This window comes from Ammospiza caudacuta, chromosome 5, assembly GCF_027887145.1.
Source record: "Ammospiza caudacuta isolate bAmmCau1 chromosome 5, bAmmCau1.pri, whole genome shotgun sequence".
NCBI lineage: Eukaryota > Metazoa > Chordata > Aves > Passeriformes > Passerellidae > Ammospiza > Ammospiza caudacuta.
The window spans coordinates 47,138,551-47,155,789 of record NC_080597.1 but is presented as its reverse complement, the minus strand read 5'-3'; the positions used below and the strand labels follow the sequence as shown (position 1 = coordinate 47,155,789).

Below are 17,239 nucleotides of genomic sequence, written 5' to 3'. Positions count from 1 at the left end.
CAGATATAAAAGCTCTTAAATGCTGCAACATCTACCCCCCCTCCCCTCCACCCCCCAGTTTTTAAAGATATGAGACAGTCATACTGTCTCTTGATTAAGATTGTCAGTAGGAAATGTTTTCTACCTAAGAAAAATATCCACCTAAGCTTCATGGTCCTGATGAGATGTAACTCATCGTGCACACTGTAACATGGAAAATCCAAGGCAGGAACAGATTAGGACCTGAAGTCTTGTCTTTTGTTTCTATTCGAAATCTCAGCACAAAAAACCACTCCTGCACTTCCAGTATAAATTTTCTTCCTGCTGTATCCTGATCTGCAGTATTTTGAAAACTTCTTTGTTGGATCTCACCCTACTATACTGGCAAAGAGTATGTGTAGGAGCCTGGAGGTGAAGCAAGCTAGTAAAGAACAAGAACAACAACAACAATTTTGGAGAAGAGTCCATGCAACCTGTTCTGCATAATTGTTAGATGCAAAGTAACTGTCTTAACATACGTGTATAACTGGACTAAGACAGTACCTTCTGTCCTTCAACTAAACCTTGAGAAGCAGAATAATCTGAATTACAAAAAGACAAATTAAACCATTGTGGAATCTCCTATTGGAAAACAAGAGTAAAGAGGGAAAAAAAGTCTTCTGCTAGGACTGGATGCATCTTTCTGACCAGTGCTGAGGCCAAGACACGACATTTCATAGATGCATGGTCTGACTAGGTTAGAGCTTTTGGAGGCAGCCATGTCAGAGTCGTGCAAAACCAACACGACTGTCCACATCTGAGCATGTCCTGAGCGGTCTCCACTGCATGCTACTACAACTCACAGCCTCCTTTTAAATTTTTCTGCGTTTTTTACCTGCTCTTCCCTTCATTCACTAGCTGACATCATATTCATATAGCTGGCATATTGTTTCTTGCAGTCCCCCTCCTCCCCACACAAATTCCTTTGGGAGCAAGGATGTAAACACACTGTGTGGAAGAAAACTGAAGCAAAAGGGAAAAAACAAATTATATTTAATACAAAGAATCAAGACTGTAATTGGAAGAGCTGGAAGACACATACTTTGTGGCTTTTAGGATAAGACTGGACAACTTTAAGAAACTCTTATTAGAAGAGCCTCAGTAACTACTACTTCAGGAAGAGCAAAAATGTTCTTTTTTCTTTAATTTCTACTCATCTGAATACTGGGCAACACTGTAATGAACAATTACATTATTAAAATAGTGAATTTTTAAGCTGAACACTACCCTTACCAAAAAAGCAGCCTCTGATATGAATGGGACTACATGCTCTTCTCACAATTAAGACACCCAACTGGACTGAATTAAAAACGTCTGGGTTGTTATTTTTTTTTTTTTTAATATTTGTAAGTGTTAGTCACAGAAGTATTGCAAGTGAAACTGTTTTTCTCCAAGGCAAAATCAGCAGAAATAGAGCCTAGATTCTGGCTCACTTCCAGTTCCACTGGTAGGTTTACAAGTCTGATACCTCTCTCACACATGAGCTTCTTGCCTTCCTTGTGGCAAGCAGTTGTTCCTTCTTTTGAAGGTCTCCATTTCATTATCCATGCCTCTCATTCCTCTTTCAAGCCAGATGTCAGAAAGACTCTGTTTTTCTATTTCGTGTTTTTATATTACACAGGCATAACAGAAAATGAAAACTCAGAACTCTGTAGGATACCGATACCCTGTCCAAAACTTGAAACCAAAGGTTTATTGGTTCCCAAATCAAACATAAACTGGGAAAGGGGAAAAGATGCAGACTGAAACAGTGATCAGATACGTTTTCCTCATCAAAAAGAAGAGACAAATCCAAACTTTCAAACACATGATACTTCCATAACAATTCTCTTCTGATTCCAGTCATAGTACCAATATGCAACTAATTAAGTTTTTCTTCCAAACTCTCTTCTTAATACCCTGATGTCTGTTTCCAATTTAGTTTTCTGGCTTTTCCAAAATAATCACAAGTTACCTAGCATGTGATAGGCAAGTGAATGTGTAAGTTCATCCCTTTATTTTAACAACTGAAACAAAAGCAATTCAAGCATAGCTACTTTGGCAAAAGCTGACAACAGGAATAGCCCACTGCAGACTTGGTGAGCTGTGTGACAGTTCGTTAAAGCTAAAATCTTGGAAAACTTTAAATATGATCTAGATAAAATCAGTATAGTTCCCTAGAGTATTATACATCATCTTTCTAATCTAATGTACAGAGCTCCTAAGTAAAAACACCTATTTTTTATCATTACAGAGCAATCCTCCCTTTTAGAGGGTGCAGACCAAAGTCTAGGCAGATTAGACTGCACACCCCTCTAGATGTACCCCTAACTTGAATCATCCAAGGTGAGCAATGTTATCCCATCCACTTTTCTTTCACTCAAGGCACAAGTGATTTCACTGCTCTACTGCAATCACCACCACCAATTCTCTAAAATAAAATCCAAACTTATGCCTGACCTCTCAATTTCATTCTCACTTCTTCCATTTTCCATATGCCCCATTCCTCTGTAAAATTCCTGCCACTCTTCCATTCTGTCATATCAGAGCAGTGTTCTCTATTTTTGTAGTCCATTACGATTCTTTTTAATTTATCTTTTCCTTTACCACTCTGATCAGAAAATCATGACAGATTTATCCACTGCAAATAGCTCATAAAATCTGCATTCTTTTCCATTCTCATTGCAAACGCATTAATCTAGGTTCTCACTCATACAATTTTTGCTACAACAAACTATGGGTTTCTATGTACTTCTCTTTCCCATCATTCAGCCTAAATTGCAGTCATAAAAATTGAGTTTCCATGTCTGTAAACCTGAGTAAGGCAGGTTTCTTTTCAAATTCTTTCATTTACTTCCTCTTAAGTCTCCACACCAAATGTTAAAGACTGCAAGAACTAATTCCAGTAAGTTCCTCGCTCTAGCTTTTTGTTCACAACTTCAGACCAAGTCACACATGGTTTACCACCCCTCTCAGTTTTGGGACATTCTCCAAGTAGCCTTATGGCTGAAGGCCAGTATGGCATTCCTCTATCCCTTCTTTCAATCCTTCTTCAAAACAAACTCTTCCAGGCAGCACCCAAATCTTAATCCTTCCCATAATAAAGTGGTAGCTGAAGAGATGACAAGGATGTAAAATATTTGACCAATGTTTTCTTCATACTGGGATCCAGACTCCAGTTTAGTTTGCTAGCTTTATAAACAAACAATACCACTTTCTCTGGCAAGCGTAGAGGGGAAAGGCTCCTAGTGAATGTAAGCTTTCATTTTCAGGAGTTTCATCTAAACATCTTTCTTGTGACTGCAGCTTTCTAACTGCCTCCTGAGACAGTGTTCTCCAGGATATTACACACAGCTTTTACTCCCAGACCACTGTAAAATGACACAGAGGCAAACTTCTCACACCTATCCTTCTGTCTTTACTGAAGGACATTCACAAGGGTTTAAGTTACTGCCACAAAGTGCAAACTATCACTCTTATTTCTAAACTGTCAAATGGGAAAAATGCATTATTTACTTTGAGTGCTTGCTTCAATTAGCTGAATTTTATTTCTTAATATGACTATCTGAAGCCTGATCTGGGATGCCCATTATCAAATCACACACATAAATGCACTTTTCCACATTTTAAACAGAAAGAAACACACAATACTAAAAAAAAAAATTTAAAAAATTTTTAAAAAAAATCCCTTCACAATAGTAGAAGGAATTAACTGCCACTTTTCTTCAGTAACTATGTTTGTGCATAAAGTAAGATAAGTCATCAGGCTAATTTTGTAGTGGCTGACTAGAAAGCTAAATTTAAAGCTGCAATAGCTTTTCTTACTATGAAAACCTGTGACCTGTGCAGTCACCTAGGACTGGCTACCTTACAGTTTTTTTGTCCTGTTTTACCTCCTGACCTTTCCTGTTAGTACTTTTTGTTCATTTACCATTTTAAGCATCCAGGACAAGACACATCTTCAAAGCCAGTAAATTTAAATTCATCACATATTGACATAAAGACATTTACAAACTAAAGGCTGTACAAAACCTTCAGAGAAGTGGCTTGTGGATTCTGTCCATCGTCTAACAAACACATGGCCACATTTCCAAAAAACTGCCTCAGTTTTGGCAGCACTTTTAAGTATCTCAGAACTCAAAAGTGAACAGTCCAACAGTCCCTGCCTTAAAGGCTTCCTCTACAGATAGAGTTGGAGGATTCCCCCAACAGAGCATAGAAAAATGTCTACCATGTCACATTTTTGTTATGTCTCTCATAAACAGAAGATTTCACATTCTAAAAGAGTAGTGAAGCACTCTTAAACACACATTACTGTAAGACTTGAAAAACATTCCTGAACTGTGAATCATTCATGCACCCTTTAACTTCCACATGTTCCTCTCTGACTGTACTACAACCAAGTATTTGTTTGTGTTCTAGACTAACATAATCAGTCCTTACAATCTAACAACTTGAATCACCTACACCATATGCTCTAGTGCCTTTAAATAAACTATCTCCTATTCAATAAAATGTAAAATTACACGGCTATTTAAAACACTCCATTCTGGAAAACTAGTCTAATGTTAGAATTTCACTATATGCATGAAAGACTTGGGCACGTACAGCTCTTCTAGTTCCTACTGACTACAAGTGCATTACTATGGAACATATCCTGGATGTGGGTAATAAGAAACATGGGGGCTTTAATACCAGTTCTACACACATGTTTTGATAAGAACAATAAATTCTAGTTGGAGAGACAGGATACTTCAATACTCCAAGCTTTTCTGTCTCTTCACAGTCACTGCTACCTTCCATAGTTCACAGTACTGAAGGATAGTGTACTGATGATGTTTGACAGTGTATACAACTAGGTATTTTTTAAAAATTCTGCAAGTAAAAGTAGCATGGGTTTCTTATTTAAACTGTGTATCCTTAAACAAAATCTTACCTAACATTGCTGAATTTGCAAATCAGTCTCTTTCTTACAAAGTACTAGTAACATCAGAAGAAGTTAACATTTTCAGAAGAATTTTTAAGTAAAACCCCTATGCAAATAGTAGCTGGTAAGTAAAACACCAAACAGGACTTCTAGACAAGGCTACTGTACTTACACCATTTGGTTTAAATCTGTTTCTGGATTTTTCCCCTAGGTCCAAAACTACAACTGCAATAGACCTGAAAGGCAGTATTTAGTTTTCTTCTCATGTGTCAAGACCACTGGTTCAGGCAGACTTTTAGGATAAAAAGGACAGAACTGGTACATCTTGGACAAGCAATGTCATGGGAATGGAAACAATACTCAAAACTTTCGCTTTCTCTCCTGGAATGAGGGCTTTAGTGCCCAATTTTGTACCTGATACAAAAGCAATCTACCTATCTTGGAACAGTAAAAAGTAAACTGTTTTTTCTCCAAGAAATGAATAATTCTCTACTACAAAAATTTGAAGCAATTCTCCATTTAGAATACATCTAACATATTTTACTTTGAGGGTTAGATAAATACACTACCAGGTGTACTGCCTGCACATTATATACCTGTTTTAAGCAGCTGTTAAATCCAATACTCTCCTCAAAGAGTTGCCAGCACGTGTGGGACCTGAGCTCCTGGCTAGAGCTATTGTGCTGACAATCTCTGGCAAATACCCGAAATTCCCTGCCTCCATATACTGCTCTCTTCATGCCTTCTCTTATAGAAGGTATATAAAAGGGCTTGGTGGCTGTGCAAAAAGAACACTCTGCAATTTAATTTTCAGAGACCTGACCTAGGCCCCCTGACCAGATATATCCCAAACTACCACCCACATAGGTTCACAGTTGTATCCAGACTGCCAGGAGGCTCACAAGCTCTCACAAGAATAGAATCATCACACGAATAAAATCATAGATACATCTCCAGCCATGTAAAGAGAATGTGCCTGAATATCCTTGTATACTCACTCCTTCACACTGACACATCTCCCAGGGTGGTGGTGAGGGGGCGTGCCTGCCTGATACTGAATTCCCAAGATGCTCAACCCTCACCTGGCATTGGTAAAAACAAAATGTTAACACTCCCGTTTCATGTTACAGACAGACTGGGATCATTTCCTGCTCTGGGTATGTTTATCCTGAATAATTCATTAGTACGTAAATATCTCATTTAGATAAAATATCAACTAGATAGCTAGAAATGAGGAAGATCCAGAAATGGAAAGTGGACTAACATGATAATCCACCCATGCTTGTTTATATCCTTCAAAGTATTCAGACATACATGGCTGTGTGGGGATACCTGCACTATTGTGGAGACATAGCAGCAGTATAATTTCCTCTGCAGGGCAAGAAAATTCTTTCAGAACAGGTAAGAGACTAAGGCTCCCCAGTTCAGTGAGAATTCTTCACAAGAAAAAAATATTGTAATAGAGTTCCTTCAACAATGCAGATATTGGCAAGAAAAGAGGGTATCGCTTCTACAGCATTCCTTGGAAAAAAACCAGCTGGGTTTTCAACTGATAGTAATGAACCAACCATATGCATCTCATAAGAAGTGGAATCAAAGCTAGAAGACTATCACTCTCTTTTCTGCTATCATTTGAAAGCCAGAACAAAGACTCAACATGGAAACAGGGGTTTGCTTTGGAAAGGCTTCACAACCTCCTTTCTTTTAAAAGTTTAAAATCCTGGAGAAGGTCATCAGATGTTTCTCTAAAGAGTGATTCTAAAACTTGTATTCTAATTGTTCTATATGTGTTCTCTTCACATGACTTAAGATACATTAAATCAGTTCCCTTCAAAAAACATCCACCACAGAAAAACCAAATGCACATATTTTTTCACATCTAAAAAAACCAAGTATCATTAGATTATTTGTCCATTTATGCTATCACAATACCTTATATATTTTTTATGCCAAACAGTTATATGCTTATTTCTCTTTATTTATACTATTTTCTATGAAATTAAATTTAGTATCTTTACATAAATAATATCCAACCAGTAAGAACAGGAGGCTCAGGAGAGACCTTATTGCTCTCTAAAATTTCATCATGGTAAAGGGTGTGAGGCATTGGAACAGGCTGGAAAGGGATTAAGCCACCATCTCTGGAAGTATTTACAAGATGTGCATATGTGGCTTTTACAGACATGGTTTAGTGGTGGCCTTGACAGGGCTGAGTTAATGGTTGGACTTGATCCTAAAGGTCTTTTTCAACTTAAAACGATTCTATGATTCTATGCCAAGTTTTAAAGAAAAGCCATGTAAAAGAGACAAGATGAATTATTTTTGGACAATACAATACAACACAATTTATTTTTATGTTCTATGTTCATCTGTTTTGATATAGAACAATCAATTATCTCAACTACTGTAGATTGGAATTTGTAAGTTAACACAAAACATTAAAGTAATTATTTCTGCCATACTAAACTCCAGGAATCTCTGCTATAGTTGTAGAATATGTACTAAATCTTAAGTGTAGCACAATTCCATTCAGTAATCTCCTTATCCGCACACAGAATTAGAATGAAAACCAGCTAACACCCAACAAGAGCAACTTTAACTGCATTAGTAGCGTGATAAAAGCTTTTAGAAAATACTTATTTTTCTTTCAAGTGTTAGCATATACAGTGCATAGCAAAGATTTTTCCATGTTTGACTGCCTGAGTAAATGGCCCAAGTCAGGGACATAAGGACATAAGGACATAGAACAAACAATTCAACAGTGACTGAAAATTATTTATTCTCTCAAAGGAAAACCAAAATTTTTGCACAGCTGCAAAAGAATGATTTTGGCTTCCTCTAAACAACAATTGTTGAGTTTCCATGAAAAGGAGAAATGCTGAGAATTCAGAAAAAAAAGCAAGACTATATAAATCACTTTATTATGCTAATATTTCTAGCCTTGTGGTAAAAAGGACTTTAGCAAGGTGGTAAATATATATATATATACATACATACATATATATATATATATATATTTATAAGAAATAAAATTTTAGATCAATTAGATGCTTGAACTACAGAATGCTACGCCAGTGTAAAAGTAATGCCAAAGCTACTACAAAATAAAATAAGTACTTAAATTCAACAGTTATTTGTCAGACACCATCTGCTTTTTCTTTCATTCTTTTCTGATTCTGATCTGTAAGAAACCACATCAGTATCAAATGTCACTTAGTTCTTATTCAAACAGAGCAGCCCAGACACAGCGGCTGCACCAGCTGACTTGGCTGACCTAGGCCTAGAGTAAAAACAAACCCCTATAAATCACCAGATGTAAGCAATTGAATAGTGATCAATTTAATTAACTGAACAGCTTTCCAAAGTTTATTGTACTGTTTTAACCCTTCAGGATTCTTCAAGAAAGGTAACTTGCAATTTGTATTCAAGGACAGGATTTGACCAGAGGGCTACAAATTATTAGCTTCAGACACTTTAGATTCCCACTGATAAAACACAAATCCCACACATGAAAATCAGGTCTTTTTTTTAAACTAACAGTATGATAGTAGCTACTTTTCTACATCTTCCTTCAACAGTTTATTGAAACTAAATCACAGAAAAGAAATCCAACTAATTTATCATTAAAACATCAGGAATAACATTTCCTTTAAAATCAGCTTTTTTTTGTTATGGATTCTGTATGCCTTTTACATTATACTCGTATTACACATGAACACCAAGTAACCTACTCATTTCTTTCATGAAATGCAATGAACATGGACACCATCATGTGTCATAACTTTATGTATTAACTGCAGTAAAAAAAAAAGTGCCACACATTAAAATGGGCTCAAAAAAAAAAATTCACAATGCTGGCAAAACATCTTCTGACCTAGATACTTGTGCTGAAGCTGCATCTCAAGAGGATTTCCCTGTATTGTCCAGTGAAATTAATGGAATTCAGCCATGATTTAACACATCAGGATCTCAGCCAAGATGCATAACGATGGAGTATAAGTCTTGTTTTAAAGACAGCACTGTACAAGTTTGTGTAACATTTACAGATGCTCATACAGAGCCTAGCACAACAGGACTGAGGCTTCTGGGTACTACCACAACATAAATTAATTCTAATGCAGTCTTTGTATTTGGGAAGCACAAAAACTACAAGGATTAAGCTCAATTATACACATTTTAAAGAACGACTAAATAATATGACATAATCGACTTCCTAACCACAAGCTGCTCTATTTCCAATTATTTTACTTTAATCTCTGTAATACACATATTTCCATGAACCCTGCAGAGTTAGTTCCACTAAACAGGGACAAAAGTAAGATTTACTTACAAAGACAGAAGAGTTATATTTGCTGAGACTGGTCCCAGATCTGGAATGATCTCCAGTTCATTGTTGTTCAAATTCCTATTAATATTACAAAAGGGAGAGTTAGCTTTAATTTTAATCAGAACTATGTACATCGGACTTGCTAAACTGCTGAACTCTGTCACCTCAAAATTAAAAAATAATTTCAGTTTCACTTAATGTAAAATATCAGAACAGCAAGAATCTTTGTTGTTCAAGCAATCATCCCTAGAGAAACAACTATACAATTAGCATACACAAACACAGGTTGGGTATTTTTGGTTGGGGTTTATGTTTTGGTATGGTTTTTAATTAAGACAAATTAACTTACACTTCCTGAAGACTATGAAGGTGATCCAAGATACTGGTCTTGATTGAAGATAATTTGTTGTGACTTAAGTCCCTATGAGGTTACAAAAATAAACACCCTGTCAGTTTTGCCACACGATATCAGGTAAAGCAGTGCAATTTCAATCCAAATTATGTTCTCACTTGTCTCCAAGTACATAAAAGGATTTTTTTTATTAGCAAAATTAGAATAGAAACTCATTTGCTTACACAAGGTGTAAATATACAAATACAAATGCAAATACCTTGATCACTGCTAGCTGTGTCAAAGGAATTCCTAGTATCTCTGAACAATATAGAACTGTTCATTGGAATGTACATAGGACCCATGGAAAACATCTTAAGATTCTGACTCAGATAAACCAACAACTGCTTTCCCACATACTCTCACAACAAAACATATGGCTATAACAACCTCTTGGTTCCTTCAACAAGGAAAATTCAAAAACCATAGTCATTGCAGTCTCATTCCTTGGGTTAATCATAATACTTCACTCTTTTCACATGCATCTCAAAAGCAATGTATAGCTCACAAATACACAATGAGGACCACCCATAAATCACAACTGTATTTTCATGCTTCCACAAAATTCCAGACACCATTCCCACATAACTAAATTCAATAGAGATCTTAAAAAATAGCAGAAGAAAAAGGACATAGCAAGGGCTAATTCTGAGTTTTAATATGTTTGTATACTGTTGATATTAATACCACTTAATACTTAATGACCCTTGTAGAAGCAGCTTGAACCCTTAGCTTGTGCCATGTTGAAGATCCCAGTATATATTGATGCAGCTTATAAACAATTGTTAACATCTGTGCAGCATTAGCTACAAAACAAGCCAGGTACTAAAAATATAACACTTCTTGACCACAAGAAATACTTTTCCTTACAGTGCCATGCATCTTTACCCTCTCAAACACCTGACATCATACAAGAGGCCTAAGAAATTTTTGCTGTAGCCTCAGCCTTATGTTTCTGTTTTGGAAATATAACAGAAATAAGAGTGACTGTAAAGTGAAAGACGGAAAAGCTAACTGCAGGAACTCAAACCTGCACTTCTCTAACCTCTGCACAAGTAGTACAGACCCACAACTCATCTTGTGACCATGACTAGCTCTGTGGAAGGCCTCCCCCTTCTCAGTCACTCATCCACCAAAACGTGCACTTTTCTGTTCCCCTACTACAGATTATCACTATCTCACCAGCATCAATCCAGACATCTGCAAGCATTTGTCCCAAGTTAAAACACTGCATTTATCCAAGCCAGCTAACAAAAATGACATTATTTTAGTAAGTTCCTTAATTCACTCATGAGTGTTTGTAATGCAGACACATAAAGCAATGAATCAGTGCACCTCAGCAGTGAGCAGCTACAGTAACAGGTAAAGGGTGTTTTTCAATTTTTTTTTTTAAATTGCTCACACTCCATGATACTATTCCCCATGCTAATTAAGCACTTAAGAGTCATCCACCATACCCAGGGTCCTCATCAAGCCACACAAGCATGAAGTGTCATTTCAAGTTGAATCTATGTAGAAACTACATTATTCCTCACTTCTGGGTGAGATGACTCAGTAGAGTCAACTGTGCTGAGCACGCCAAACACAGCTCTGACTGCCATGGACATGTCTGCTCTCCATCCACAGTTCCAGAAGTGAAGAAAGCTGATGAACAGCATATCCCTGCTGCACACAGACCAGAGCTGGCTTAAACAAAGCCAAGTTCAGGGTCTGTGCTAGGCATTCTGCTCTGTGACTAAGCCCTGAAAACCCACAGATCCAGAGAAATTCAGTTTCCCTGCATCCACGACTCCACATCCTCAGACACAGGTGTAATTCTGCAACCCAGCCAGGAACCTAGGCTAGGTTTCCTTAGCAGAACATGTGGATAGTAAAACTCTGTTTTAGATTCTCCCAACTGACTCGTTCAATGTTGCCGGGACAGTTTCATCATCACTTTTGCTCCTCTTCTACAGTTGGCAATTAAAAAATCCCCGAGTAATAATAAGAATTAAGTATAAAAAATAATCCCAGGCACACATGGGTATTATGAGGGGTATCACCAGTACTCAGCTGTAAGGTGTGCTCTGAGCCAGCCAACTGGACCAGGCCCAGCGAGTTGCTGAGCTGCGGCATGAGAGCCTGGTTCAGGGCCACAGGCAGGGAAAAGAGATGGGCTGGGTTTCCCAAGCCAGGACTGCACAGGGCAGAGCTGCAGGTGTGAATGGCATTTTCCAGAACAAAAGAAGGGGCCGAGGGCTGGGGGAGAGCCACCTACAGAGGAGAACACATTCCACCACCTCCAGGTGGCCACAAAAGGGATGTTTTCAGAGACTCAGCTCTGGACTCTAGAACCTAACATATATCTGTGCCTTGACTTCCAGGTGTCTAAACCCCAGAGACTTTCCTCTTAACAATGGAAAACCAATACAGTGTCAATGTTTTCCAAAGCCCACTAATTTTAGTTCCACCGTTATGATTCTGAGTTCTCCCGTATATTAGGTGAACCACACTAAAGTTAGAGGAGTGCATCTTTCACTACTTAAAAATCTAGTGCAAACAATCCCCAGACCATGCACTGGAGAAAAATCCCTTTGTTTAAGATGTGAAGGCATTAGCTGCACAGGTTTGAAATTATCCCACTGCATTCTTAAGTGTAAATACTGAAAAAGTATGCTGCTACAAAAATCTAGACAGCAATCTAACTTGGTCCTTAAAGACAGAGTAGAGACAGCTTTTGCCCTTAAACTTAATTCAATATTTGGCTTTAGTCTGTAGGGATTATAAGAACTATGCAAATAAACAGCCAAAATTCAGTTCAGTTATGGCTGCTAGTGCCTAACATGTTACTGTTGTTCACGCTTCAGACAAGACTTAGGAATCAGTAATTATTTCAACAAAGAGCTTTCAACATTAGTGTTAAAAACCTGCATTTCTTCATTTCACCTAAAAACTCTGCAAAAGGTTTATTTAAGGCAAGTTTGCCTAAAGGACCCACCAGACAGTCACAGACGTGAGTAGATTTGTTCTGCTGGAGTTAAAACATGTTAAAAAAAAAAAAAAAATCTGGCAGAGTCCTTAAACTATAAAAATCCTGCAATTACAACCACTGCTGTGCATGATCACCACACTGGAGCCAGACACTTTCACTCATAGCTTAAGCTCACATCCATCTGGAGTCTATCAAGGCAACCGTGAGCGTAACTAACACTAGGTCTCAAACTACTTTTTTTGGTGTTTGTTTTTTAACACTAAAGATACATTCACATTTTCCAAGTAGCACCTACTTTAAAAAATACATACACAGAAATTTCTTATGCCTGGTTTACTTACAGGTTGTCCAACACAAGATGAAAAAAAAAAATCCCAAAGCAAAAAACCAACAAAAAATGCCCAACCCTCCAGAAAATACTGAATTACCTATTTCATACAGTATATATGCTTGTCTACCAATAGTTGCACAAAACACATATTGTAAATTTTTATTAAACATTACTTCAGTACCACTGGCATAGGAAACTTCATGAACATTCAGTAAAAAAAGCCTTGCAAGTTACATTTCAAGTTCAATCAGAGTGGTTGGAAGTGAAACCAAGAGTTAAAATATTTGCCTTTTACTAATAATCTAAATGAAGCTTAAGCCTGTAGAAGTTCTTCAAACTTACAAGCATTGGATTGGCACAATTTTTTAAAATATAAAAATCTATCATCCCAGTTGAAAAACTACAAGTTTATTTCAGTCCAATGCATTTCTCAACATACCTTAAAACATGTATGAAGAATAAGTTGGAAGATTAAATTCTATTTTTCCTTCACAGAAATAGAACTGACATTGTTCAAACATTAGTACTATGTGTTTTCCATTTCTGAATTTTCCTTGTATGTTAAAACCAAATTACAAGAGGGGAGAAACTTCCCTCTGTGGTTACTTTTGCTACTAGAAGCTCAAAAGTCATAGAAGATAGAACATACTCTGAAAAGTCAGAAATCAGATACATATTAAGAAAGTCTTTATAGCAATAGTAAGCATATATACCTGTTCTTCAGCTCACATTTCTAATAGAAGTGATTGGACATTTAAGTAGAATTGTCTCTACTTGAAAAAGCATGCCACAGTTTTTACCCTCAAAGAACCTGTTCTATGAAAAAAACTATTTTCTTTGTTCCATTATGTTTGTGTGACATCTTTTGTAACTAACTCACAAGTCCCAACATTAGCTGAAAGAACTCTGAACATCAATGTTTGTGTGATTAAAAAGTGAAAGGAAGCCTAATGCATAGAGGGAGAAGGTAAGTGCTTCTTCACACATTTTATAGATATAACTTTTAGACTCTAACTTAATTTACAACACTTAGTCACAATTATCATCCTCTTTCTTAGAGAACTCAGAAACCTGAGCCCCAAGTCAAATTTTAAAATGCAAATCCAGCAACAGTTCCTTAATCAGTCCCACTGGGGCCTATAGAGCTGCTAATTCAGCAGAAATCAGCAGAGCTGAAAAACAAAAAGCCAGGCTGTAGCTGTTTTAAGACACTGATCCAAAGTGACTCATAAATCAGCTTGCTATGCTCAAGCTTCAGTCTGGCAAATATTGAAAAACAGCTGTGAAAACCATACAGCTTTTTTCTGGCAATTCTGGTAGAGAACTAGAGGATTTATAAAATGTAAACACTAAAGATGTAATACAAACACAAGTGAAAACCATTTTTCAGACTTTCCCTCCTGCCCCACCGACAGTTCTAGCATTCCTGAGTGAACCTGGCAAAGGGTTCTGCAGCGCCAGTGGGAGTTTGCACACATGGAGGACTCTGGCCAATGCCCAACACTCTTCCTCCTCCACCAGCTCTAACAACCCCACGTTCTTGCAATATCAGGATACACATCCTGGAATTAAACGGTAATCCAACTTCAAAACTATCTGTACACAAAGGCATTAAAAACGTTTAACAGTTTTCAGCAGACTGTTACCTCTCAAGAAGACAAGGTAATGGAAGAAGGCATTTTTAGCTAAAGTCACAGTGAAGCTGGCAATTATAGCCCATTTACACTCCACTTTGGAAGACACTTCCATACAACACAGTAGACTCACACCTGCCACCAAGAAGAAGGGGACATAAGTCAGGTTCATTTTTTCCCCTCTCTTTGTCCCTTCTGAGGTCACTCTTATTTCAGCAGGGAGAGTGAACAAAAAAAAGGCATGAAAGTATGCAGCAGGAGTTTCAAAAACCTGCTCTCCATATGGGTGAGCACAGATGGGCAAAGGAAGGTGTAAAGCCTGACATGGGCCTAGACCTTCTCAGGCAGAAGAGCTCCCATTCCCCTGCTTGGGGGTCTCGCCTGTGTATGTTAAGAAGGTGGTAAGAAAAGCTGCTGTTTTCTCAAGAGGACTGGAAAGCCTGCAATTAACTACTAGCCTTTGGCTATACCCACTATAGAGTTTCATGGAAAACACGGCAGACATATAGCAATAAAATTCATAAACAGTCTTTTACAATTTGTAATGCGCAGTTTGTTGCAACAATAATCCAAACTAGTCAAACCTTTTTTTTTTGCGTATGTAAAGCTGAACTCATTAATTACCAAATTGCACAATCCCAGGTCCAAGTACTGGGGTAGCTGGAGGTAACAGACAATGCCACACTCTTCCTTGTTCTTATTAAGAGGGGAAGGAAGAAAGAGCTGGGTACTGCTAAGGCATTTGTCACAAACAAAAGAAATATTTACACAAAAGCGGCCAGACCACATGGTTTGGTGACACCTACAATGATGTACCTCTGTGAGTTTAAAAGCAAGTGACACAGCTGTCCAATGAGTAATCACAGCAGGGTTCCTTACAACAGACCAAAGCTTATTTATACAAGCGGAACTTATTTTCTCACACTTTTAAAGGAATGTGAACTTACATAAGGGCAATTTACACTACCAAGGGAATTCTAATTAGAAAAATGTCCCTCCTGCTAACAAAGAAAGCCCTGCAATGTGTTTTATTGTCTCTCGGGAACATAAGTGAAAAAAACAAATTTGGATTACCGCTAATGAAAAATGCTTTTTAAGGCATTTTAAGGCAACTCTAAAAAAATGAAAAGTTCTGTGATTTTCCCCTTTTTATTTACCTCATCTGAATTTCAACAGCACTGACGTATGCTAAACTAAGAAATTAAACTATAAAGCTTACTTTATATCAAAACAAAATCTTTAGGTTTTTTCAGAAAACTTAAGGGGGCGTACTGAAACACTTCAAAAAATTCAGAGGAATGAAATATAATAGAAAACAAAACCAGTTGTTGAATGTAAAGCAGATGCAGTAGTAGGTCTCTATGTTTCAATCACATAAGAAAGAAAAAAAAAAAGTTTCTTTCCCCTCACACTTTCGTATGCCAGTCCTGGAAATATTCAACTCCCAGAGCCATGCCTGTGTTCAGTTCCATATGGTGTCAATACAGCCATCCACATTTCATGAGTAAAGCAGCATGACCTCCAGACGAGGCAATTGAACAGAATTAGCCACAACTAATTGAAAGTCTTCCTGTTTACTTTAAAGCCCTTATCTCGATCTGCTTTGAAAATGTAATAGAAAATTAATACGACTAATACAGATGATCTTTCAGTGACAAGCTATTAAAAACAAATGTGAGAAGTACCTCGGCCATTTTCAAACTTTTAGACAGCTGACCTAATTTATGCTTTTTCTATAGAAGTTTGTTACTGAAAGTAACTTTTCCTCAGCTGGCACTTGAGTTCGCGCTGCCCTGGGTTCGGCCACTGCGCGGCACCGGCCCAGGCGGGCCCGCACCATCGCCAGCGCCAAAACTCCCCAGGAATGAAGAGCTGCACGAAGAAAACCGATAGGAGCTTTCCCAACAACACCGATCAGCGTTAACGTGATGATTACTGCACGTTGTCTAAGAAAGTCAACAGAACTTTTTCCTCGCCCTCTCCGACACTGAGCAGCGCTCCCGGGCCCATTTCAGCCGGGCGCTTATCGCCGCTACCGTCCGGGGCCGCAGCCCGCCCCAAGGGACGCTGTCCCGCTGACAGCTCGGCCGCAGCCCCAGTGCTGCCCGCTCCCGCACCTCACTGCCGCCACCACACCCGCCCTCCCCTCAAAGCCCGCCCGTCCGCAGCCCCAGGGGCAGAAGATGGCGGGCGGACGCAAACCGGTGCCCCCAGCCCGCCGCGGAGCCCGCCGCCCCGATACTCACAGCTGCACCGCCCCATGCGGCAGCCGCTCGGGCAGCCGGCTCGACTCCAGGCGGCTGCAGGCGACGAGGTGCCCAGCGCAGCGGCAAGGCGCGGGGCAGCGGGCGGCGGCGGGGCGGCCGTCCAGCAGCAGCGGCAGCAGGAGCAGCACCGGGAGGACGGCGAGCGCCGAGCGGGGCCGGCGGAGCATGGCGGGCTCGGAGCCGCTGCCCGCGCTCCCGTCCCTGGCGTTCGCCCCACTGACAGAGCCGAGCGCGGCACGACCTCCTGCTTCTCAGCGCGGGTGGCGGCTGCCGCTCATACCCCGGAGCGACCGCTGACGGGGGAAGGCGGTGGGAGACGGGTGTGTAAAAAAAGTAAAGAAAGCAGCAGGGGACCGCAGCGCCGCCACCGCCGCCAGCCACTCCGCAAACTTTC

General features: G+C 39.0%; 1 protein-coding gene across 1 annotated transcript in view; it reads right to left on the bottom strand.

The window, feature by feature from the left end:
* LRIG3 (leucine rich repeats and immunoglobulin like domains 3) overlaps nucleotides 1–17,012 on the bottom strand; it is a 38,183-nt gene extending 21,171 nt beyond the window's left edge. The window contains exons 1-3 of the mRNA XM_058805325.1: nucleotides 16,825–17,012; nucleotides 9,601–9,672; nucleotides 9,255–9,329 (exon numbers count right to left, since the gene is read on the bottom strand). Coding sequence (XP_058661308.1) covers nucleotides 9,255–9,329; nucleotides 9,601–9,672; nucleotides 16,825–17,012 — 335 coding nt within the window. The remainder of the gene's footprint in view (nucleotides 1–9,254; nucleotides 9,330–9,600; nucleotides 9,673–16,824) is intronic.
* Between the last annotated feature and the right edge of the window lie 227 nt (nucleotides 17,013–17,239).